At 37.7% G+C, this 26810-nt stretch overlaps 1 protein-coding gene across 1 annotated transcript in view; it reads right to left on the bottom strand.

Moving 5' to 3' along the window:
- The window catches only part of DIAPH2 (diaphanous related formin 2), an 887427-nt gene that overhangs the window by 148021 nt on the left and 712596 nt on the right, over nt 1–26810 (bottom strand). The window contains exon 27 of the mRNA XM_060292429.1: nt 18066–18161. Coding sequence (XP_060148412.1) covers nt 18066–18161 — 96 coding nt within the window. The remainder of the gene's footprint in view (nt 1–18065; nt 18162–26810) is intronic.

Here is a 26810-nt window from a genome sequence, read left to right on the forward strand (position 1 = left end):
TTACTACTCAAATATTACCAAAAGCTCCAGTTTCAGGGATGAATACTGGAAGATCTCTTCACCCAAAGCAATGCTCCTCTTTTTAATATGATAACAGTTTTGTAGCTGAGTGCTATATGTCCTCACAGCCTTGAATTATTCAAGAAGAGGCAGGTAATGTAGGTACGAGTCGGATCATACAGAGCCTTTCCAGCCACTGTAAAAATTTTGAATTTTCCTAAGAGTAATGAGAAGCCACTGACATAAATGGTATTGATTTAATATAGTAATGATAGTAACCTTTAAACACTGTAAAGCTTTTTTCAAGCTTTAAATAAATTTACTTTAAAAGTTTCAAAAAATTTCACATCTACCATCCCACTTTAACTTTTTATTAATTTCTATTTGCTTAACTATTTTTAAAAATTTAAGTATAGTTGATTTACAATGTTGTTAGTTTCAAGTATACAGCAAAGTGATTCAGTTATATATATATATATATATAAATATATAAATATATATATATACATATATGTATTCTTTTTCAGATTCTTTCCCCTTATAGGTTATTACAATACATTGAGTATAGTTCTCTGTGCTATACAGTAGGTCCTTGTTGGTTATCTATTTTATATATAGTAGTATGTACATGTTAATCCCAACCCCCTAATTTATCCCCCCCCTTCCCCTTTGGTAACCATAAGTTTGTTTTGTACGTCTGCTCGTCACTTTATCTTCATAGTCACTGTAGGAAATAAGCAAGGTATCCTCACTTGTGATTAACTTATAGATTAATTTATTAAAGTAGGGAAAATGTGCTATCATTATGAAGATTCCCCAAGTTTCAATGTCGAAACTTCCTCTTTTTTTGAGGGAGAGGGTGTTGAGTGGATTAGCCATGGTAGATTTTCTGAGAGGTTTTAACTTTTTTTTTTAATTACAAATTTTCCCTTCCTTCAAAAAAAAAAAAGTAGACCAGTTTAAAGGAAGCTTATCCTGTGACTTCAGGCTGTCACTCGAATGAGCAGTACATCTTAATGAATGGTGCTAATCGCATTAATATTCTATACTACCACATAAAAGCATAGCACAGAGATATGTTAATAAGAGATACAGGCTGTAGTTATAGCACTTCAGTAAACTGTGGGACATAAGAGTTCCCAGATGCAAAGGGAAGAAAAGAGACAATGTGGTTAAGGGATCAAGGCAGAAGCTGTGGGGAGGCAGGGGCTGCAGAATGAGAAAGTCTCAGACTTGAAATAGCCCAAGGAGAGAGTGGAAAACATGATAGAATGGCACCTAGTTCTTACTAGACACCAAAGGAGTTACATATGTACATGCAGACATACAACATAGCTTGTTTTACCAAGTATGATTTTCAAAGAGGCTTTTATAATTAAAACCCATCCTCCCCAGACCCACATACTTTAAAAGAAACTAACCAAGCTGCTTATCATTCTAAAGCTATTTTTTCAAGAGTGTTATAGGTTAAAAAATTGTACATGTATTAATTCATGGTACGCACAGACAGCCCTTAGTTTTGAACCATTGTAAAAACTAACTATATAACATGATTTTATAATATCTTTGAGGATTTTTACCTTCTGATACCCATGTGCAAATTCCACTAACGTTAAGGTGCAGATGTATATGTGCTCACCAATGGATGTATATATCTAAGTATTATTGAAATAAAAGGGTCCTACAGCCACTATTTATTTCCAGGCAATGTAGAATTTGAAGAATAGCATAAAAGTCTTTTTTCTTTTAAAGCCTAATATTTATTTACTACCCTTCATCTAGATGTCACAGCACTCAAGAAACTTGAACTGATGTTCGCACAATACATAATAATCACTTGATCCACCAAAAAAAAAAAAAAAAAAGCAGCTGCTTTGTAGGCTTAACCATGCTACATAATGCTGAGGACAGAACATGATAAATACCATAGCCAATTGAAATTGTATAAGCAATTTTAGTAAGTAGAATGTAAGACATACAGCACCATTCAATGCCGAGTATTTTCACAAGCAATGGTGAGAGGTTCTAACCCAGGGCATAATGGGTCCCTCTAAAGGGCACCATGGGGGGAGGAGGGGCTCATTCAGATATGGGTCCCCTTATCCTTTGTTCCTCTGACTACAGCTCTCACTCCTTGCTTGTCATCTGAGTGGGGATTTAGGCAGATGAAATTCTCTAGGGTTATAATAGGAATTGTTTTGTTAAAAGCCTGGTAACCAATTGAAAATCCTACCTTCTCCCACCCCTCCCCAACAATCTTGCTTTGGAATGACCATCAGTTGTTTCACAAATAAAATACATTTATATTGTGTCAAGTTGTTTACCTGCTAGTTAGCCAGGAAATATTATTTAGTTTTATTACTTTAATTACAAAATCATAAAATAAAATACATATGCAATAAAAACAGATTATGCAACAAATACATGTTTTCAGATTGCCTTGGGACAGCTTATGGAGCAGTTTGGCCCAACACAATGACTAAAACCAGATTTGAATGCTATTTTAAACAGGCATAGGCTTTCCTTACATAACCCATATTTATATTTATCAATAAAAGCTGAGACTTAAGGCTTGCTGTAATAACTTTGTGGAGAAAGCAGGGCAAATTTATTATCTGTGATCCCTTCTTTATCTCCCCCTCTTTACATCTGGGACAACTCTGTAGTACTTAGGTGATATGACTAAATCTTATTAGTGGAGGGCTTTTCTATTTTAAGCACAAATCTGGCATTTAAAAATCCCAATGTAAAACATTTACATAGAAAATGTCAGGAAATTAAGCAAATTAAAAGATACTGTCAATAGCATGCAGTACTGTCAAAGGACTAATAACCCCAGTTAAATAGTATCAGGAATGGGTAGTAGATTTTTGAAAAGTAGATACCAAGGCAAGAAAGACATTTAATGTCAAAGCATAAAAGACATCTAGAGCACAATAGCTATTATACTGACCATCAGTCCTTTGATTATTATTTTATCATTTGTACAGCTGACACATAGGGGTACAAAGAGCAGTAAAAATCTATGAGGTTTGTAAATTACCAGCTTGCACCAGTGCTAACCATGAATCATAACCAGCTAGAATAAGGAAGATTCATTTCCAGCTTCACGTACTTACATGTTTCAAAACTACCTTATTTAAGAAAATATAAACTACTAAAATTGTTAATATCATCTTTTCAAAGCAGGCTTATTTCTTTTTTTTTTTTTAGGCTTATTTCTTTTTATTCCACAACTTGATTTTTCCTTCCATGAATGTTTAAGCGGCAGGCAGTCAGTAATATAAATTACCCATGTGAATTCTGTTTCAATTAGCCTAAGAAGAATCATAAATGTGAGAAAAAAGAATTTTTAAGTTTGTTAGTTAAGAAAGAAAAAAACATTTTAACCATAACAAAATATTAATTCCCTTGCTCTTCTGATGCAGAATCTTGACATTATCAAAGGAGTTAGAAGAGTAGAACACTTTAGAGTACTTATTGAATTTCTCACTTTAATAATGAAGATATGGTTCCGTGTAATCTACAATTAATTTAAAGGTAGTGAAAAAGAAGTAATATTCTACTATCTCTGTTTTGTTCTCTCCCATTCAAATTTAACAAGTGGTAGGAGCTTTCAGAACAGCATGCACAAAAGATTCAAATTAGATGTCAAAGTTGAATGTCAAGTTTGCCTCCTTCTATTATTTGAGTGGGATTTAACTAATTTGTTTGATAACCTATTTTTTTTTTTTTTTTTTTTTTTTTTTTTGTAGTACACAGGGCTCTCACTGCTGTGGCCTCTCCCGTTGCGGAGCACAGGCTCCGGACATGCAGGCTCAGCGGCCACGGCTCACAGGCCCAGCTGCTCTGCAGCATGTGGGACCTTCCCGAACCGGGGCACAAACCCGTGTCCCCTGCATTGGCAGGTGGACTCTCAACCACTGCGCCACCAGGGAAGCCCGATAACCTATTTTTAAATTTTTTTTAGAAAATTATCATCTTCTCAATAAAACTTAAAGCTCTGGAAAGTGAACTTCAAAAGCAGTGACCATGTCATAAATAGTATGCTATTCACATTGAAAACAAATAAAATGACAAGTGGGTGGGAAAGTGGAGGAATCACATAAAAGAAATGCTTTGGAGGAAGGGGAATAAACAAGGCAACCTTAGCAAAGTTCTCTCATTCTCTGCCCCAAATGCAAGTCAAATGGGACCTTTTCACTTGGCAGCAATGTTGTCCTATGATTGAAGCACCGTGAAAATGTACCAGGGGTTTGTTTTCATTTTAGCTGCATTTCTGACGTTTTATGGGCTGTGGAGATGTTCCCCGTATCACATACATAGGTAATGCAATGTGCGTCATCTCTAAAGATCGTGTTATTATGGCTGCGTTCAGAGAGCTCTTGCTTTGGGTTATTTCTCTAATAGAAAAGATGGATTTATAAGTATTCATTTAGACCCTCTTACCCATAAACCCATATGTCCCCATAATTCCTACAAGCTGCATGGTCAACTGATGTGAAATAAGTTGACAAAGAAACAATGTGCTTTAAAAACGCGACTGAAGTTTTCACATCATTGAGAAGAGGAAAATTCCAGAAATAAAAGAGCGTGGGTCTACCTTAAAGCAGGAATTTCCCCGCAGAGAGAAACAGAAAGAAACGAAGGCACATAATGCCACTGCAGCTGCAATATTTCTTAAGTAGGACACTCAGAAAAGGGCACAAGCTCTTCACGTTTCCAGAAACATTACGTTTATTTCCTCTGCGAAAGATTTAGCAGCTTAGTGGAAAGCAGCAGCACACGGGGGGCGGGGACCGCCCTGAAAAAGAGTCAGCACTGCAAGGAAATTTGCTTAAACTACTATCAGAAAGAAAATATTTCAGAAATGGTTGCCTCTAGTAATCTCATACCTTAAGGCTAGAATAAAAGGTCATAGCTAATTGGTACAAAAGCAGATTTGGATGCACAGTTAGGAAGTGAAATTCTGTGATGAATTCTGCCCAATCACTACCCTTTTTACCTTCAATTATGCCAGGACATGTACCACATGTTATAGAGCTCAGAAAAGACAAAAGAATGGGTACTTCAAAATGGAGCTTCTTTTCCACTAAAAAAAAAAAATTGCCACATTTAACTTCTATAGCCAAATCAACGAGGGTAACAAAACCTATTTAATGGTCAAGAATAGAAGTTAAGTAGTAGTTGGATAAATTATGCATAATGCATAACAAAAACGTTTTTGCATGATTTGATGAAAACAATCACGATTGATAAGAGGTGCTACTTTCCAAGGGCCACACTTGGGTTTAGGTAAACAGATAAGCACACACACTGTACAGTCTTTCTTTTACTGGAGTTAGTCCTCAAGTTAAGGAAAAAATTAAATGAATGGAGGCGTACGTTTTCAAGATATTAGAGAAAAAATTTTAACATATTAGCTTATAAGAAAAGTGCTTTTTTAAGAAAGTTTTGTTTTATGTGCCTTAATAATAAAGAAATCTCCTTAGAGTAGAACTTAATTATGACCTGTTCCAGTAAAATCTAATATTTTATTTGAATGAATGTAGAGAGACAAAAATAAAAAAATACTAAACCTGCTAAACTACTCATTGAAATCCCGAACATCTTCCTTTTCATTGAAGACATTCATACCTGTCAAGCTGTAAATAACAGTGCATTGTGATTTGAGGAATTTTTATGAAAAGGTATTTTCGGTTTTCTTTTTAAGAGTGTATACTTTTTGAAAGCAAAAAATCATGTAGTCATTTCACAATTGTCTATACTAATTGGTGAAATAATTTATGTATTATGTAATTTATTAAGGTTTATTGTCTACTTGATGCTTTCCTCACTATCAGGAGTACTTATAAATTTCAGCAGCAGTGACATCATAATTCCAAAACGGTTGGGAGCCAAGAGTCCATCCAGGAACGTTTCCCTGTCCCTTTGAAATGTCCTTCGTTGACCCCTCCCTGCCACCAAGATCAGGAACAATTTGGCATAAAGTAAGAGAGGATTTATTTGGAACAATAAGTATTGTCAGTGGTCTTTGTTTTCATAAAAGAGACAATGCTGAGATTTAAGAGAAATAAAATAGACTTCAAACAATGCTGATATACTTATATTCCCCCATTTCCTCCCCCTAGTTTTTCTTTTCCAAGGCTAGCGTGTGGAAAATCAGATTGGGACAATGGAGGTGGGAAACAGTGTTGTGAGGGAGATAAATTGATAAAACAGGATTCTTCTGAAGCAGCAGAAGGGAAGTGAGGAAAGTGGTGTACCAAAGGCCCCAGGAGCGCAAAGCATGGTAAGTGGGAAAAAAGTTAAGAAACTGGAAGCATAAGGATAATTTATAATGCAAAGAATCTGTGTGGACACCATTCAACTTGACCATAATCCTTTTTCAGTGCTTTGCATCTTCCTCTGCCAGGAAGTTTCAGTTCTAAATGAGCCATGCAAACTGATCAATACTATTTATGGCAACTGAAAAAAAATATTTAAATTTCTAGATGTGATACTTTTCTTCCCATTTGCCCTTCCCAATCTGCTACCACCCTGAATTCAACATTTAAAATATCCTCTAATAATTTCCTAGAAGTTCATTATGTTGGAACTTCATTTCTAAATTTATTTTCTATCTTGGACCATTACCCCAGTCACTAAGGAAGGCACTTGGTGCCTCCATGTTGTGGGTTTTTAGGACTATTAACTGAACGTGTTTTAATGTTCTCTACATGTGCATGAGAGTTCAATTTGGACCTTAAAATGAAATCTACATACTAGAAAAGTTTTTTAAAGAGTCTTTTTTCTTTTCAATTCAAAAATGTTTATGTTTGATTCCAATTATCTGTTGATATGATAATAAAATAAAATCTACAAATATTATGCACAAAGCACAGTCATCTCTCATGATCTCTGTCACATAAAATAGTACTGATATAGATGACTGAGATGAAGTCACAAACATAACTAAAATAAACACTGGCCTATCCACACAAAGCCATACCGCTTATCCCTCCTGGTACAAATTTCCCTTCACAGGTTAACTCCAAATATTTGAAGATAATCTATCAGTTTATTAGGAAACACAATAAACATGTACACTTTTGATTAATAGCTATAAGGCTGCTAAAAGTCTAACAGGAATTCTAACTGTGCAAGAAAGATGAAATCCATGCCCAACAGTATTAACTTTCCAAACAACAATATGAAAATCATATCCTTGTTTTTGTGTTTTTTCGTTTCTTTGTGTCCAGGATATGCATTGGCTTTCTGAAACCACTGCAGAGTGGTGAATAATGTATGACATGAAAAAAAAAAAAAAAAAAAAAAAAACCTGTTCATTGTCCAGAGAGTACTGTATTGCTTGCTGTATACTACATCTATGCAAGACAAACAATAGAACAGACCAGTAACCCCAGAAATCTCAAGCTAAAACCTTCCCAAGTGGAAAGGGAAAATACCATCCTGGATTCTAGAAAGTCTCTGAAACAAACAGTTCAAATCCCTAGAATACCCCTACGTACTAGATAAAACCCCTTAAATTTCAGAAAGATTGGTCCTCCTGAGTAAATCTGTGAGAAAACTGGAAAAACAATTACTATTTAATGTTATTCTAAAGAGATTCACTAACTCCCGTCCACCTCCCCTGTCTTATAGGACATATTTGCAAAGACTGATGAGAAGATATGTAAAACTTAAAAGGCTGTTGTCAATCTACTTTTCCTGTATTTTCTCTAGTAGTACTTAGGAATTTTGCCCTCTAAGTCATAGGAATAGAACAAACCATGATCTGAGTTGAGAATGACAAAGAGGCAGCAGTCAAATGCAAGTACAATGGATGTAAGAATAAGAGAAATGGCATATAGTTATATTTCGTTTTTATAAAAACTCAGCATTGAGCTTCCCTGGTGGTGCAGTGGTTGAGAGTCCGCCTGCCGATGCAGGGGACACGGGTTCGTGCCCCGGTCCGGGAAGATCCCACATGCCGTGGAGTGGCTAGGCCTGTGAGCCATGGCCGCTGAGCCTGTGCGTCCGGAGCCTGTGCTCCGCAGCGGGAGAGGCCACAACAGTGAGAGGCCCGCGTACCGCGAAAAAAAAAAACAACAACAAAAAAAACTCAGCATTTTTCTTCACTTGTCAAGCCTAAACATTACTGAGTAGAAAAGGTCATGTGAAGGTAACATACATAGGACATTCGAGCTTGCCCATAAAATAAACTCAGATTTAATGGAATTCCATTTACAATGATGTAGAATGGAATTTCTATTTCCTCATCCTCCAAATTTCAAACTTAAGAGATAGCTTTAGGTACAATACATTGAAAAGGCTTTCATGTAGATTCAATGTTTTTTTTTTGATAATTGTGAAGTGTTCAACAAGCAGTTATCAAGAGTATACACTATACTGAGGTATGTGCTAGGTACTAAAATATATATCACAATCTTTTAATAGTGAAATATAGTTATAAACCTTGCCGTATTTTAATACTTTGTATCATCAATATCTTTAAGAGAGTTGACATTGAGCATAACCTTAAAAGGCTTCCTGGAATAGGTGAAGCACAATATTAGGTTCAAGGTATCTGGGCTCATCCTTTCGCAAATGCAAAAAATACCAATGAATAATGGAAGAACTTGAATCTCAGAAGGGTATTATAGAGCCCTAGGTACCCACTGCCTTCTTCCTTCCTTCTCCTTCAGCTCCTCTCACTTTAATGGACACAAGGAAAGAAACTACCAGGAGTAAGGTTCAAATCATAATACACAGGAGAGGTATATCCAAAGATTTCATTAAAACTGGGAGATGGGTAGGGAGTACATTCATGTGCAGGTGAATCTAGCTGCCTTTGGCCATTGGGGCAGCAGATGGAATTCAGCTGGACAGGAAGCAGAGTTTATCATTTCTTATCCCCGTTTAGGAAAATTTTCAATAATATACTACCGAGTCCATATGAGAGAAATAAGCCTATCATTACAACCACCAATTAGAACAATTATTTCCCTTTAGTTTTGAAAGCAATTAGTTTTCTAGAAAATTTAAGATACTTATGACAGTCTGATAAATACCTTGTCATTTAATATAGTTATAGATGCACAGAGTGTCTGCTCATGTTAGAGCGGTATCACGCACCCGACATATAGGGTCCCAACGATTTATTCCTGAACTGAAGGTTTGTAAATAAGCAGGTGGTTATGGGAGCTTAGCTACCAACATTAGCATGTCTGCGAATTCTTGACATGGAATTAAAACTACCAAGAGAAATTTACTGCTGCATAATAATTGCTTGTCCGAACTTATCCCATATTCCAATATCTAAAGGAAGCCTGTTAAATTCATATTCTCATAAAAATCAACTGAAATTGACCTTATCTCTTACTAGCTTGCAGAGATCACCAGTGAAGAAATCTGCAGCAGAGCTGATTATATTGTGTAGGAAAACAGACAAGCAAAGTGATTGAAATTTCTATAGAGAACATCATCAGTGCTTGCTTAGAACAATTTTGCATATAAATAGGGCATAAATGGTCTGTGTTCAATTTGTTCTCTAGTTGTCAAAGAATAATCAAGGATAGACTACATAGCAATCTTGTTTCTAGCCTCCCTAATGCAAACCTATGTCTTATTAATCAATACATGTATGTGTCTGTCCTGAAAGTAAAATTTAATTTCCGTAAAGAAAAAGAAAAAAACAAAAATTAAGTAACTACTACACGTACACACTTCATCATAAGATTCACATGAAGTGATGAAAATAAAAGACACTAAATTAAGTGGCCTTAAAAACGAATAGCATTTTAGAACTCAAGGCATCTGCCTCACTCTCACCCCCGTCCAAACACACTCTCCTAAAACTGTTTCTGCTAAGGTCACCAATGAATTCCTAACAGTTAAATCCACTGGATCCTTTCCAATCCTTACTTTATTGGTCCTCCTGGCTACATCTGATGCTATTCAGCACTTACTCTTTGAAAAGCTCTATTCCTTTGGCCTCAGCGATACCACACTAGCTTTTTTCTCCCCACTCCTCCAGAACAAACCCCTTCATGCTATCTTTTATGTGCTTCGGTTTCTGAGCTAGTCCCATAAATTGGTGGTTGTCAACTTTTGTGACACATTAAAATCGCCTGAGTAACTTTTTTTTTAATTGAAGTACAGTTGATTTACAATGTTGTGTTGGTTTGAGATGTAAAGCAAAGTGATTCAATTACACACATATTTCTTCTTTTTCAGATTATTTTCCATTATAGGCTATTATGAGATATTGAATACGGTGCCCTGTGCTATACAGTAGGTGTTTGTTGTTTATCTTTTTAATATTTGGTAGTGTATATCTGAATTAATTTTAAAATATACTATTGCTCAGATTCTGACTCCATAGATTTGGATTTGATTGCTTCAGAGAGGAACTGGACATGGGTATTTTTTAGAAGGACCTCAAAGTGATTCCAGTGTGTAGCCAGGGCTGAGAACCAGTGTCACAAATGTTTGTTTTCTCCAGGGTTTTCCCTTTGCCCGCTGCTCTACTCATTTTCCCCAGATTATTTTACCTGCTTTCGTATTTTTAACTGTCACCTAAATGTTGATCATTTCACCAAGATCCTAGAATTCACCCTCTAGTTATTGCCAAGAGGTAACCGAGCTAATGCTCCTGAGAACACTGATTGGCTGGCCTGAGGATTATTTGATCCTTCTGTCTCCTTCCCCACCTCCACCCCCCACCAGCTAAACTCTCTGTATGAGCCATAAATGTCCTTCATTTTAACTTATGCAAACAGAACTCCGCATTACTAGATGGCTATGAATCACATACACACAACAGATGAGAAAGTGCTTTGTTAACTGTAAAACGCCAAGCATGCTAAAGTATTTTAAGTACATCACATAGTATATGCTCAATAAATACAGTTGAATTAAGAGGGAAAAGTGTCCTATATTTGGAAGGAAAACCAGGCATAATTTATGATTGGCAATGCCATTCAAGACCCTTGAAAGCATCTAGAGTTTCCTGTCAGAATCTCTAGAAGAGATTCAATTTATCTTTTCATTCTCTAACTCCTTTCTTTCCTTCAAGCGCCAGCACTTAAGGAACAAAAGACATTCTTTGTTCTTTAATCCATTAAATCCTCCCTCTTGGCCCTCACCATTCTACTGAAACTGCTCGGGAAAAGGACAGCTGTTACCTGCTAGCTGACAAACCCACTGGTCTATTTTCAGTCATCATTCTACTTACTTAACTTTCTGCAGGATGTGACCTTGCTGACTTTCTCCATTCTGAAATTCTCTCTAACCTCGGTCTTCCAGGCATCACTTTTTGCTGTTTCTCTTCTTCCCTTTCTGACTATTCTTTTTTTCTCAGTGCCCTTTGTTGATTCCTCTATTTTCCACCTAAATATTGTAATTCCCAAAGGCACTAGTCTTGGCCTTTACCTCTCATTGGACATACTCTTCCTGGGTGATCCCAAGGTTTCTATAATCATATACATGCAAATGTTCCCCAAATTGGTTATCTCCAGTCTCAACCCCGCTTGCTTTCATGTGTGTGTGTGTGTGTGTGTGTGTGTGTGTGTGTGTGTGTGTGTGTGTGTGTGTTGGCTTTTTGTTGCAACAAACTTTTCATCATTACCACTGTTCCCTTCCATGTCTCCATTGCATGTATTTGCCACCATTCCCCCTGTTCTCCAGACAAACTACTATTCATCCTTCAAAACAGTTCAAATGCCACTTTCATCATGAAAACTTTGTTGAATTCTCCAGGCAGTTTATTCCTCTTTTAGCACTTTGTACCTACTTATATCATAGCATTTACATTATGTATAATTCTGTCTTTCCCATGAGCCACTGAGTTCTTGAGGGCAAGACCCATGCTTTATCCATCTTTGACCTCCAGGGTCCTAGCACTGTTGCCTGGCCCCTACTATTTGATCAATAAATAGGGGCTTCCCTGGTGGCAGAGTGGTTGAGAGTCCGCCTGCCGATACAGGGGACATGGGTTCGTGCCCCGGTCCGGGAGGATCCCACATGCCGCGGAGTGGCTGGGTCCGTGAGCCATGGCTGCTGAGCCTGCGCATCCGGAGCCTGTGCTCCGCAACGGGAGAGGCCACAGCAGTGAGAGGCCCGCGCACCACAAAAATATATAATAATAAATAAATAAATAGCTAAATAGTTGGATGAATGCTGTGTGTTTGTTTGCATAATGTCATTTTTTACTAAATTTGAACTGCACATTCCAATCTAATAACTGTAGTATAGACAAAATGGGGTTTAGTTGGCTATTCTAAGATTCTAACACTTAGAAACAGAGACTGAGGAGGCTCAAGTGAAAGAACTCTTCCACAGGGAGAAAGAAGTAAACAGCTTAGAATGAATGACCAGCTTGACCTAGTAAAAATAATAAAAGAAAAACAAACGTAAAACCCCAACAGACCCTGGTCATCAAAACAGGAGGAGGATACTGAATACTACATGGGCTTGTCTTTGGGCCTTGCTGTATGGGGCCAAATCCTATGGAGATCAAGAGGGCTATAACTTAAACCTGAAAGCTGTTTTTCTAAAAATGTCTGTAAGACCTTGATGCTTAAGTAGTATATTATCTTGGTACCTTGGTGGAGTGTCACACTGTACATAGGTGGAGTGTCACACTCAAGGAAGAGAGAGGCATTTCTTCCCACTTTGCCACTGACCTCTCACAGCGGCATCGTGAAGGCAGGAGAGTGTCGGTTGCTATAGCAAACAGCAGGCAGGGAAATGAATGGTATTATAGGTGAAAGTGAAGGAACAGTGGTTACTGTGAGGTAGAGAGGCCCAAGAAAATGTGGATTTTGTTTTGCTACGAAAATACTTTTCCTAATACTTAGAGTTTGGTTTTTTTCCTCTGTTGAATATCATTGTTTCTTGTCTCCTCTCTGTTCTCAAATGGTAAATTATACCTTCTCATTCAGACTTTTATCTTGCTGATTCATAAAAGTAGGATCATGTGTCTCCAGAGTTTCTTCTGTTTTTTTCAAATTTAGTTTTCTTGGTTGCCATGAGTGGTTCTAAAACCAAAGTACATTTCTTTTGTTTCCTGCTTTCACTTCTTCATAATGCTTTTCTTGTGTGTGTGTGTTTTTAATGTCTAGAACTATATATCAAAATCTAGTCAGAGCCAAAATAGCTAAGTTAGATATCTATCTATTGCCGAGAAGCCTGTTTATACTTACAGTGGGCAAAGAAGGAAGAGGTGGAGTTGGTTCAAAGAGAAGAAGCATGTTCTAAGTATCTGTAGCTATTCAGAAAGAAAACAGATGTGGCATTGTGTATTAATATTTTAAGTGTGGTTTTTACTCCTGCAAGGTTTTTCGTTATGTGTTTCTTTTTCCTCCAAAGCTTACCTTTGATCTTATAATGACAAAGTCGGGAATACTGATGGGCAATTCTTTACAAAGTAGATTGTAAACATATGGGACTTATTACCTTAAGTGCTAACACAGGCTGTAACAAAGAGGGTCCAGAAAGATTTGGCCAAATTTATAGATGATAAATCCATCCTAGATAATTAAGGAAAACTGAGATGCTCCTTTCGCAAACCAAACTTCTAGAAAGTGTAGTCCATATTCTAGGGAATATAAAGATGAGAGGGGAGGGGATGCGGGGAGTTACCCTATGTCCTGTGCTGCACGAGCACACGATTCCTACCTCATTATGGCACATATAAGATTGCATTGCATTTTTTAATTAAAAAAAATTTTTTTAATTGAAGTATAGTTGATTTGAAATGTTATGTTAGTTTCTTGCACTGCACTTGTATCACGTGGATTATATTCATGTTTTCCCAAATGGTACGTGAGCACCTTGAGGCAAGAGTCCTCTTTGGTGTTGCATCCTCAGTACCCAATCCAGCACGTGATGCCCAGGGGGCATCCAATAGAATTGTTTCATTGTTGAATGAATACTGTCTACCCCTAGAGCCTCACCATCTACTCACTGCTGAGTCCCTGCATTCTGGATCCCAATTCCATTCCAATATTGAAAAGATGCTCTTAAAATGTCACTAGAAAGCTCCCAAATGGCAAATCATTGGTCTTTATCCTTTTTGATTCCACTGTAGCATATGCCATTATTGAAAATGCCCACTTTTCTGCCTTCCTTTGCTTCTAGAATAATAATGTCTTGATTGGCCTCCTACATACCCAACTGCTCCTGGTCTATCTTCTCTGCTAGTTCTACTTTTAGCCCCAAAGGGGAGGCATTTTCAAGGTTGTGGTTTTGGATCTCTTTTTGCTTAATAATCTCTCTTATAATCTCTTCCATTTCCAAAGTATAACCAGAAATCTCACAAACTCAACCTCTTGTGATGAAATCTACACTCATATTTCCAAGAAAGTTCTGGACATCTTGACCTCAATGCTCTGCTATCACTTTCAGTTTCACTTGCCCAAAACTGAATTTGTCTTCTATCACTATTCCTTTTTCCTGATCTTAATAGTTTTCTCTCATAACCCAACTGTCCTCCCAGCTAATCAAAGTCAAAACCCTAGGATTATCCTTGACTCCTGGCTACTCCCCTTCCCCTAAATTATCTCCTTTTGACTAAGAATTAGTCATATGACTAAGAATATGACTAATTCATCACCTACATTCCTATAGATTAAATGTCCTAATATAGAGCTTTGATCATATTCTTCCACTGCTAAAAACAATATACTCCCATTGCCTAAAGAATGATATGCGAACACCTTAGTCTCTTATTCAAGCACTGTATGATGGGGTAACAACCCACTTTTCCAGAATTATCTCCATACTTTTACACGTTATATAACCTATTTTCTTACTAGCTGTACCATTTGCCATTCTCCCAAAATGCTTTGCACTTTCTAAAGTCTTAATGATGTTTCATTTGACTCAAATGCCCACTATCTCCACCTCCAACTCCTACTGCTGAAATCCATACTCATCCTTCAAAGCCTTTTTCTCCATGATTTTTTTTCTGATAGATCAATATGGTACAATATTTCCCTCCTCAGAACTCACACAGTATGTTATTAACACCTGGTGTATAATGCCCCTTATCATCTGCCTTATCCTGTAGTCTTTCTGTCTTTTTTATCTTTCCTATAAGACACAAGGGTCTTATAACGAAGGAAAACTTAATTATTTCTGCATCTGCCATCATGTCCAGCATAGTACCTTTCACAGAACAGAGGTCCAATGCATGAATAAATGTTTAGGGGCTCATTTCCTAAGCTTCAAGTTTGACACTAGCACAGCCATAATCTGGGCAATACAGCCAGTAGCAGCCATAGTGGCTACTTATTGCCTGTGCACGTTCTGATTGGCTGGGGCCCATGCTATACCAGTTATTTATATTTTCAATAACACTGCTGATATGATCGTCTCCCTTAAAATGGTTTTGGTGCCCTTAACTGAAATAACACACTCAGCTGAATGGGCTGGAGGCAATATTTGGGAGCTCCTTCTGAGTTAACTAATATGAGTTCTTCTTGGGGAGGGGAACGTCGGCTCACTGTGGAAGATTTGCAATGTCGGTAACTAATCATACCATTTATTAATATTCTGATTTTCTAATGAAGAATACAGACTCACCTGATTTTGTTTAAATATGCAATTGAAAACACTGCAATTAGAAGCACAATTGTAGGCCTCTGTATTTTACATGCCGGGGTGTCCATCTGTAAGCAATGATAATGGGGTTGGCAAGCAGAGCAGTACCTCTTTGCTGTCTGTGGTTCACTCTGATTTCAGATATTTTGACTATTTGCTCTGATACGACTTTACTTGGAGAAAACAGCCTTCTTTATAATTTGATTTTTCTGCTTTTATCTCATCATGGTGAAGTAGAGGTTTCTGGACAGGAGCAAGGATGCTGGGGTTAAACAGGGAAAGTGTAGCAATAGAAAGTCAATGGGATCTTGGAAAGGAACCAAATAAGGTGCCTAGGAAAGTGAAAACAAAAGGAGGCCAGCAGGAAAGGATGATCTTAGCTAAGAGAGGCAGAAACAGCGAGGAAATCTGGAAAAGCCCCCTAGTTCTGTCGTTTTTAGAAAGAGGGAAGCAGACAGGAGAGTTTTTGGCAGACTTGCTAACTCTGTGCCTGTCTTCCCCTCCCCGTCCCTTCAAGTACTTCTACTGATGTCCAAGATGCTTTACCAATCACTGCCACCGTCTGCCTTCTAGTTTCTTCTTACCGCTAGACATTTGCATTGGCTGCTGCCACTTGGAATGACTGCCAGGGATAAGTGCGCTGATATTTTTGACCCTACGTGTTCATGGAGGCCCTCCAACTACAAAGCAAAAGAGGTCCCAATTTAGATTACTTGGAATCAGTACTAAAAAATTATGCAGTTTGTGAATATATTCTTGGTGTTTCACAGTTGACAACACTATATTCCCTTGAGTACCAAACTCACAGAAACCCCATGGAATGATCTCTTTCTCTCAGTACAGTCGTTCTAGAGTCAGTATGAGGTGTGAGACTAGTCAGACAGGGGCCTTAGCAAATGTATTTTAAAAATAAACAGCCTAGAAAGATGATGGCAGTTCTTTTATGGCACAGAATAACATGTTTTTACTTATCAGCTGCTTAACAGAGAACAGAATTGATAGAAAAATTATTTCAGTTTGCTTCCACTGCCTATTAATGCTCTGACTGTTCAAGAAAGAGCAGGGAAGGTTTCTATTTTCCTTAAAAGGTGGCACGGGCCTCTGGTAGCATGATAGAATATTCTCATTTTACAGGTAAAGATTGAGGACAGATTAGTAGTGCTCCTAACATTCTGCCATGCACCATTACTGTAAAAAATATGGACATATAAATATAGATGTTAAGTTTCCTTCCTGCAGTCTTCCACTCTTTCTGTAGGCCATCTGCAATGTTTTCATCCACACAAAGCGGTCTTACACTCCAACCAAAACACTCTTGTCCTCTCAACCAAATCTAACCTTCAGGCTAATGTACCCATCGGGATTCACTCAAATATGAAAAAGATGAAATATAACTTATATTGTCTTCCACCATGAATTTCACCATTGCCAAAAGCTTTTCTGGACCATTCTGCTCTGGGCTCCATTTCTTTCACTGGTTTGTTGGAGTACAATGGTTTTGAGAGGTACCAATTACCATTTTAATAAAATGTGATCGTTTCTATTCTAAACACAGGATATTTTTGAATTGTAGGCTATTCATGGCAAATCTTACTAATCTAAATGAAGTAGAGTTTCCACGTTTACTATTAATTTTCCTTTTTTCATTTATGTCTCCGTATAGCTCTACAGCCCATGAAGAGAGCTTTTACAGTCAACACACCTAGTTTCTCCCTCTACTTCAAGAAAGATAGGAATTAAAAATATAAAAATTTCCTTAGAGGAGATGGATAGCTCAGCCTACTTGGATTATTCTGAGAGGAGCTATTATTTACTTCAGTCATAGGGTATGAAGAGAAAAGGCAGACAACTTTCTGGGTCCACTTGAGTGAGTGAGGTTGTGCTGCTTCTTTTATGTTTTTTCTTCCTCCGAGATCGATTTTCATAGTGTGGCTTTGTTACTAATCAAACAAGCAAAAAAAGGGGGTTCCAACATTTTGGGACTTTTGGGGATCTTGGATCATCTGTGCCTGTCCTCTCTTTAGTAACATGGAGAATGGACAATGGACTGCAAAGCCAAAATGGCCTCTGGAAAGGAGCATTATCTCAGTTTCCTTACCTGTAAATAGCTAACGTGACATCATTAGGGCTAATTACTTGGAATGATTTAATTACATTTATGGTTTTAAACCATCTTCTACTCAAACCACATGTTCATAAAATCACAATTAAAAATGTTTAATATGAAACACAGCAGGAATCCTTGCTTCTAAATTTTTTTTGCAAAGCCTACAGTTATTTGAAGATGCTTTTACCAAGTTGAAACTTGTGATCACGTAGATATAGAAGCCTGCTGAGATTTCACACATGAACTGAGATCAACTGTTTAAAAACATTTTTTTCATGAGAAAGGTTGTTTTCGGCTTTTGGGTTATTTTTGGTACTTGGCTCTGAGCACTTACATTCTATAATACCATGTGAGCTGGAATGGCTCTTACCTGGATTCCTTGGAATCCGCTTTCTGCGGTCTCGGAATGCTGCACCTGATTGCAGGGCTTCTAGAAGATTATCCATCACGCCTGTCTCATCACCCTCTGGAGGAAGGGAGAAATTGGAATTAATCTTGGAGCAATTAAAGTTAAACTACAGGAAAATAAAGGGAAAAACTCCTGTCAGATTTACATAATACCCCTAAATTAAAGACATATATCTGTTTTAACATAATGGATCCTGTCAGTTTCTGGCACCACAGACTACTTTGCTTATTACGCACCATTAAGCAAAATTCATGCCAATCCCACTGTTCTTTCAACTTAAAGACCTTGTCTTTTGTATTATTGATGACATGCTCAGTATGCAAATAAACAGTAGCTGATCAGCTACTGCTGCCTTCCTGTTCAGATTCTTATAAGATATTCCTAAGCAAGAAACCACTGACCCGGCTTAATGCAATCAACGTGCAGGGCGTGATTTGATGAAGCGGAGTTACACAAGGTTAAATACTGATTGTATTAATACCTTAAGCATTCAACCATCATCTGCGGTTATCTTAAAAGACACTATTTGCAAAACACACTTGCATTCAGTTCCTATCTAATCCATATCCTTTACCCATTTTGAAACACTGACATTGCAGAAGGCAAAGGTGACCACATCATCTGAAAGTCCACATTTTACATTTGAGAGACATTAGCCAGAGTCTCATCACCCCTTTTAGAATGCTGTTGTGTTTCTAAACTTTTCCTGTGAGTGGAGTACTCAGAGATGTTCATGGAAATTCCTAACGGAAACGTATATAAAACATTTCACCCTACTCTTATCTTTGACAATTCTGGCTGTTAAAAATACTTTTAAGATTTGCTAGGACAAGGTGTCCATTGCCAGAAACTCTCTGCGAAGCTGTGGATGATCCACAGTGAGCTGAGGACCCTCTTCTCAACAGGCCTCACTGATGAAAAGGACCCTCGCCAGGTGGTTAATTTGAGTGGTAGCTAAGTGTGTGGGTCTGGGGTAGAGGACACTTGTAGGCAGGAGGTTTAAGAAAAGAAAAGGGGGGCAGTGAGGGAGAAGAAATTATTTCTGATGTTACTCCAAAGTGAAATTTAAATCCTACTTTGTTTAAAGAATTGACTGTGGGGTGTCAGATCACAGGGAAAAAAATATTTTCTTATGGGGCAAGAATAAGCTAAAATCTCTTTTGATTATGCTCTTCATTTGACTTGAGATTTCCTCAAAGTTACAATCATTTATTCTTTTTAAAATGACTTCTTTAGGACAGGATATTGAGTGAAAAAATAAAAGGAAACACAGAGGTTCTCAGGTATAATATTTGGTGAAAACGGGAAAAATAAAGGGAAAGTAGAACCTCAGTGACTAAATAGGGAAAGAGGATTGTGCACTTTTAGGAATATTAAGGCTGCAGACACATCTGAACCATGACCTGCTCTTTACAATGGAAAGAAAAGAGGAAATGAAGGAAGTCTGGCGTGGCTGGAATGTATCTGGGAGAATTAAATTTTATGCAGTACGCACTTCACACTGGTTATATCTTTTTTTTTTTTTTTTTTTGGCTACACCACGTGGCTTGTGGGACCTTAGTTCCTCGACCAGGGATCATACCCGGGCCTACAGCGGTGAAAGCGCTGAGTCTAAACCACTGGACCGCCAGGGAATTCCCATATTGGTTATATCTTATAATCCTCCCAACAACGTATTGAAGCAGGAACTATCTCTGTTTTTCAGCTGGGTATAGTGAAACTTAGAGAGTTTAAGCATCTTGTTCCAGATTGCACAGCTGGCATGTGGAGGAGCCCAGGTATGAACCCAGATCAATCTTTGCATGACAGCTAGAAGAAGATGAAATGAACTAGGCAAGTGATGGCCAGATGATGAAACATCATAATTCTGTTGTTAAAAAAGAGACAACAGGCCCAAAATGGAGTCACTTGTGCTAAGACTCACATCACCAACCAGAGACTTGATACTTAACCTAACTGCAGTTTCAGTCTTTCCCAGGAATGTAATCTTAACCACTCAATCTGGAATTTCCTGGTCAACACTAGTAAGGAAATCTACCTGATAGACCCCCCACTGTCCCACAAAGGAAGGTAACCTTGTCTGAACAATCCACTCTTTGCTAGAAGAACTTCCTTGTCTTGCTTCCTTCTGCCTATAAAAGTCTTCCATTTTGTACAGCTCTTTGGAGCTCCTTTCTATTTACTAGATGAGATGCTGCACAATTTATGATTCATTGAATAAATCCAATTAGCTCTTTAAAATTTACTCAGTTGAATTTGATTTTTTAACATGATGATATGGGTTTGAGCACTATCTTATAAGCCAGCACTCTCCAACAGATATATAATGCAGGTCACAAATGTGAACCACCTAAATAATTTTAAGTTTTCTAGTAGCCATATTTAAAAACTAAAAAAGAAAGAGGTGAAATGCATTTTAATATATTAATATTTAACTCAATATATACAAAAATTATATATTTTACATTCCTTTTATTAGAGCAAGTTTCAGAAACCTAACATGTTTTTATTTCATCCTTCACTTCAGATTAGCTACATTTCAAGCACTCAACAGCTATACGTGGCTCGTGGCTGCTGTATTGGGCAGTGCAGCCATAAGCAATATAGGAAGTGACTTGATCAGATTTATACTTTAGAAAGACTTGTCAGACAGCACTATGGAGGATGACTCTGGGGATGGCATGACAGAAGGCAGGGAGATGTTTAGGAGTATAGTGTAATTGTCTAAGTAAGAGATAAAGAACTGAACTAAAGGGCTAGCAGAGTGAATAGAGAGGAGGAATATTTTAAAGGTATTAGTACATTCATTAGGACCTGGCTGGAAGGGTGAGATCAATGGGGAGAAAAAGCGTCAAGAGGACAAGGGATAAACAGGTTTGAAAAAAAAATTTTTTTTGAGGAATATCTAAGTAGAGAAATCCAGTAAGAAGTTGGAAATATGGGGAATTCCCTGGCGGTCCAGTGGTTAGGACTCTGTGCTTCCACTGCCAGGGGCATGGGTTTGATCCCTGGTCCAGGAACTAAGATGGAAATATGAATCTGGAACCCAGGAGTGAAGCCTGGGCTGGAGCTAAAGATGAGGGTGCTGTTGGAAGATCGGTGAGATGACCCTGAGATGTATGAGAAGGAGGGGCATAGGATGCAATTCCTGAGGATCTCAGTTTTTAATAGGCAGTCAGGAGAAGCAGAACTGCAAAGAAGACATGGAAGGATTTTTTAGACACAGAAGTACAACCGGAATAGAACTGCGGTACAACTGAATCTCAGGTATCCTCATAAAAACAGTCATTATGAAGACTATGTAGAAAGATGAATATCTGTATACGAGTGACGAGAACAGAATACCAAAGAGGATTTATGATTTTACATAAATAATATACAAACATGAAAAGAATCTACAACAACATTATGGGTGTCATTTCATTAAAATTCTTTAAAGCTATTATATTTTTTATGGACTAAAGAGATGAAAAGAACAAATATGACATAAAGTAGAGAGGAATTACAAATAAATCCCTTTGCTTAATTTAGTGGTTGCCATCTGAAAACACTTAAAAAAATGTTATGTCAGATCAGTTTCTCAACTTTTTTCTTCCATTATCGTTCCCTCCTCCCTTAACAGAGCCTTGTTAGATATCTTTTTCCTAATCCCCTCCACATTAATATTTACAGATATAACTATATATCTGCTTATGTATTGTGGTCCTTTGGAAGGTCACAAACCATTGTAATATCTAAGATTTTTCTCCTCCCACCTCTCCAAGAACCAATATTGATTCCCTTGGGGGTGATATTGCTCCTGCTGAGAAGGCATATGCTAGATGGTTCTGTTAAAAAAAAAAAAAAAAATCCAGGTCTTTGTAAACATCAGTAACGCCTTTAAGGAAAGAAATATAAGTTTTAGTCCACCAGTCCACCATTACTTTTTCATTTGCTTCATGATAACTTTCAAAGGGACAGAGAAATTTTCATGAAATGTTTAACCTTAAGGAATAAAGCTTTTATGAATATATTATAGATTTATATTTCAGTTAGTCTTCCTAAAACAAAATGAAAGCAAACAGGATCATTTGAAAGTTATCCTTCATTTCAAATAAGTTTCATTGCAATTTGGTCAGTGATTGAATTGTGTGAGGTTGACAGTTCACTTAGAATTTCCAAGTTCACAGAACCATTAATTCTTACTTAGATGTGATTAGTAGTGAGTAGCTGTTTGGATTTTTTTCCCCCCCTTTGGTCTATGAGATCAAACTCAGGAAAAAAAAAATCTTTTAAGTGCTTTATTTTTCATTGAAAAAGAGAATAACCTTATTGAATTACATAGAAAAATGCGTCTTCTTAAAACTTACAATACCTATTTTACTGAGTGAAAGAATATCAAGGAGAAATCGGTAATGCTTTTTAGCCACTAAAACAGTAACATACGGGCATGTCTGAGAAGTAACAATTCAGAGGCAACTTTCTAATCTTTCATCCTGAAATTAGATCACAGACAGTATTAAGGAGCTAGAAGGGTTGCGTGCAGTCCAGTGGGCTCTGTGTGAGCTACTCATCTTTGGATAAAATGAAAGGCATGGCTTGTATCTTCTATTTCATATTTCCAACAGTGTTGGTCATTCAGTGGATCCTGAATGCCCACTGATTTCACCTTTCAGCATCAATGCATACCTGGGTTGTGTCGACTTCATTTCTCCAGAAGAGTTTGGAGATGCCACAGATTAAAATTAGCACTAGGTAAATTAATGATCTCTATGACACTTTTATGCAAGACTATTCCCCGATGGCTAGCACAAACTTATATAGAGGGAATTCCCTATGGGTTTCTCACATTTCTGCATATTTTGTGGGCACAGGCATTGATGACCTTTGTTCTGGACTATCCTTTCAAGAATTTTTTATAGTCAACGGCCTTGAAGGCACAGTGTCTCCCTCCAGAACAGAGGGTAGGTTTACTTTGAAGACAGATTATATCTCCCTCTAGGGCAGATGTCAGACAGGTTTGCTTTCAGTCCATTATAAAAGATTTGGGTTCTTTAAGCGTGGGTTCCTCAGACGTAACACAAATCCACTGTGTGCCTAGCATCCACCTGGGCCCACCTTGGTATCACCCTGTGGGAGTTGGAGGGCAAGGGAAAGCAATTTGAACATGAAGCTCACACTGCTTGCTGTGCTGTGGATAACAGTTCTTTGTCTCTGAACCAGGAATCTTGTGTCTTCTGCCGGCATCCCTGAAACTGTGGCAGCTGACTTGCTGGCATGCAAGAAGAGTAAAATCTCTGACCCTTTACAATTTTGAAAATACTCTGAGCTCTTCTTCCTTTTTAATCAAACATTATTAATTAAATATCCCTTATTCCTCTAGGAACCTAAACATCTAGTGCCTTGGACTTTTCCATTAACTAACACCCAACTCTAGCTCATTATTCCTCAAAAATGACGAAAGTAAAACCAATACCATAAAAATCATTCCCTAAGATCCTTACAACTTGGTCATAATGGCTTCATTATTCACTACAATTGCCTCCTTGAATTCTCAATCATATAATTAAGGCTTTCTGGAAAAGCTGAGCCACTCAAAATTGAAGAAGTTGCCATCAACCAATAAAAATGGCCCAAAAGTAAATAAAGGGAACCAAAAGAAGCAAAAGGCTTCTTAATGAGGGCAGGACCCTACCACACAAAATAATACTTAGGTAGATTAAATAATTTAAAAAATAAAACTATGTTCTCCATGGGTTCAAACAGTAGGGGAGGGACTTCCCTGGTGGTTCAGTGGTTAAGAATCCACCTGCCAATGCAGAGGACATGGGTTCGATCCCCAGTCGGGGAAGATCCCACATGCTGCAGAGCAACTAAGCCCGGGCATCACAACTACTGAGCCTGTGCTCTAGAGCCCGTGAGCCACAACTACTGAGCCTGTGCATCATAACTACTGAAGCCTGCATGCCCTAGAGCCTGTGCGCCTCAACTACTGAAGCCTGCGCACTCTAGGGCCCGCATGCCGCAACTACTGAGCCCGCGTTCTGCAACTACTGAAGCCTGTGCACCTACAGCCTGTGCTCCACAACGAGAGAAGCCACCTCAATGAGAAGCCCATGGACCACAACAAAGACCCAACGCAGCCAAAAAAATAAATAAATAAAAATAAATTTTAAAAAGCATAGCCAAAAAAAAAGAGTAGGGAAGGCTCATGGAAGAATTAGGGCTTAAGTTAAGCCCCTGAAAAAAAATTAATATTTAAAACGTTGAATAGTGACCAGTTTAAAGAGAGTAAAATCTAGATTTTTTTAAAAAATTAAAAAAACAATTTAATTTATTTAACCATAAGTTTGTTTTCTATGTCTGTGAGTCTACTCCTGTTTTGTAAATAAGTTCATTTGTATCTTTTTTTTTTTTTTTAGGTTCTACATATAATCGATATCATATGATATTTGTCTTTCTCTGTCTGGCTTACTTCACTTAGTATGATAATCTCTAGGTCCATCCATGTTGTTGCAAATGGCATTATTTCATTCTTTTTTATGGCTGACTCTTGGCTATTGTAAATAGTGCTGCAACAAACACTGGGGTGCATGTATCTTTTAGAATCTTCTCCAGATATATGCCCAGTAGTGGGATTGCTGGGTCATACAGTAATTCTATTTTTAGTTTTTTAAGGAACCTCCATACTGTTCTCTATAATGGCTGCACCAATTTACATTCCCACCAACAGTGCAGGAGGGTTCCCTTTTCTCCACACCCTCTCCAGCATTTATTATCTGTAGACTTTTTGATGATGGCCATTCTGACTGGTGTGAGGTGGTACCTCATTGCAGTTTCGTAAAGTCTAGATTTATTAACTCCTCGTGTACATGCATATGCTTACTTGCTCACTTCCTCTGTGTGTGTGCATGTGTCTGTGTACAAATTTACAAATATTGTAATGCACAGATCTTGCGTACAGCTTGATGAATTCTGACAAGTACCTAAACCCATGTAACCACCACCACAATGAAGATACTGAATGTTTCCATCATCCTCAGAAAGTTGCCTCTTGCCTCCACCACTCAAAGGCAATCTCTGCTCTGATTTCTATCGCCGTATATTAGTTTTGCCTGTTCATATCATGTAATGTTTAAGAGGGTAAAATGTGTTGAGGTGGTTTTGAATCAGCGTGGCCACCTGAAATCAAATATGCATGGAGTACATGATAAACCATGAGCAGAGCATCAAAGTTCTAAAGGGCCTCGGGTATCAAAGTAAGAAGTTTGAATGTGATGAAAGGGCCTCTAAAGGGCCATTGGTAGATCTTCAGCAAGGCAATGACATGATAAAGGTGACATTTAAGATCAGCCTCACAGTATTATGCAAAATAGACCAGAGTGGGTGAGAAATTCTGCAAAGAATACAATTGAATTTGCAGTGACAAATATTTTTCTGTATATAACCCTGGGCAAAGTACAATAGTCAATTTTGGCATTATTGGTAAAAGAACAGTAAAACTGGTTTTGTAAGCAAGGTCATAAGCAGTGGTAAATGGAAGCTGACAGAATAAGAAGGCAGTGACAAGTGGAGGGCAAGAAAAATCAGCGTTAGATTCAATCTCTTTCATGCTACCTATTACGGGCCAGATTAAGACCCTGCTGCAAGATATATGGATTTGTAGATGACACAGAATTAGAAGACTGCTCACTTATCAAAAAAGAGGGAAACAAAATTCCTTCTCTGGGGTCTGAAAAAAATGAAGGCCTGGGGCTGACAAATAGCTCTTATAATTCAACACAATAAGAGGTAAGACATGACAAAAACCTGAACAACTTCTACTGCAGTCCACAAACATCTAGAAAGCCTCTACCTGATGGGAGGTTTTTGTTAGTTTGCAGTTTAATTGGAAGTGAGTGAAGAATGGAGATAATGGTGACTTGACAAACCAACAGATGGTAACTAAGATAATAGTCTATGAAGTAATTTAGGGCCACGAAAAGTGTTTAAAAAAATCAAGATATTATTCCATAGCGATTAAAAGAGGGCATAAATAGAATGTATAAAGTTCTAAGGGAAATAATGAAGGCAGATGCTCCTGTTCAAAAGAAGAAAACTTTCAAGAGGGAAAAGAGGACAGAGGAGCTTAGAAGAAATTACCAGAAACCACAGGATGAGCTAGGGGCAGACTAGTAATAACATTATGCAGCACTTGAAGATTTGCAAAACAAAACAGAAAAACATTATGCTCCCAGGTTGAGGCCTTGCACAGTGGTATGTACCAAAAAGCAAAATTAATCTCAGAGCAATTAAAGTTAAAACTATAGAGGAAAATGTTGGTTAGAGAGTTCATTCATTCTGTTATCGCATCTCCTTGCCAGAACAGATAATGAACAGTTTCCTATAGTGAAGGGAATTATCAGATTCAGATAAACTTCATAGTGAATACTACTATTCCTTACCACTTTTAATTGAAGGTTAATGTTATAGGTACATTTTGTCATGAAATAAATATTGTACTAGAGGGTCACAAGCTAATGGATATTCCACTCCAGAGTGATGAATGGTAAAGGATAAAGTGATTTCTCCCCAAATATCTACATGGTAGGTATCACCTCAAAGTCTGTCACAGTAGCTAAATTGGTGAGTTAACTTTCCCTAATGTATTTGCATTTTAAAGAGTTGCCTGTTGGGCTTCCCTGGTGGCACAGTGGTTGAGAGTCTGCCTGCCGATGCTGGGGACAC

The sequence above is a fragment of the Globicephala melas genome, chromosome X (assembly GCF_963455315.2).
Source record: "Globicephala melas chromosome X, mGloMel1.2, whole genome shotgun sequence".
NCBI classification, from domain to species: domain Eukaryota; kingdom Metazoa; phylum Chordata; class Mammalia; order Artiodactyla; family Delphinidae; genus Globicephala; species Globicephala melas.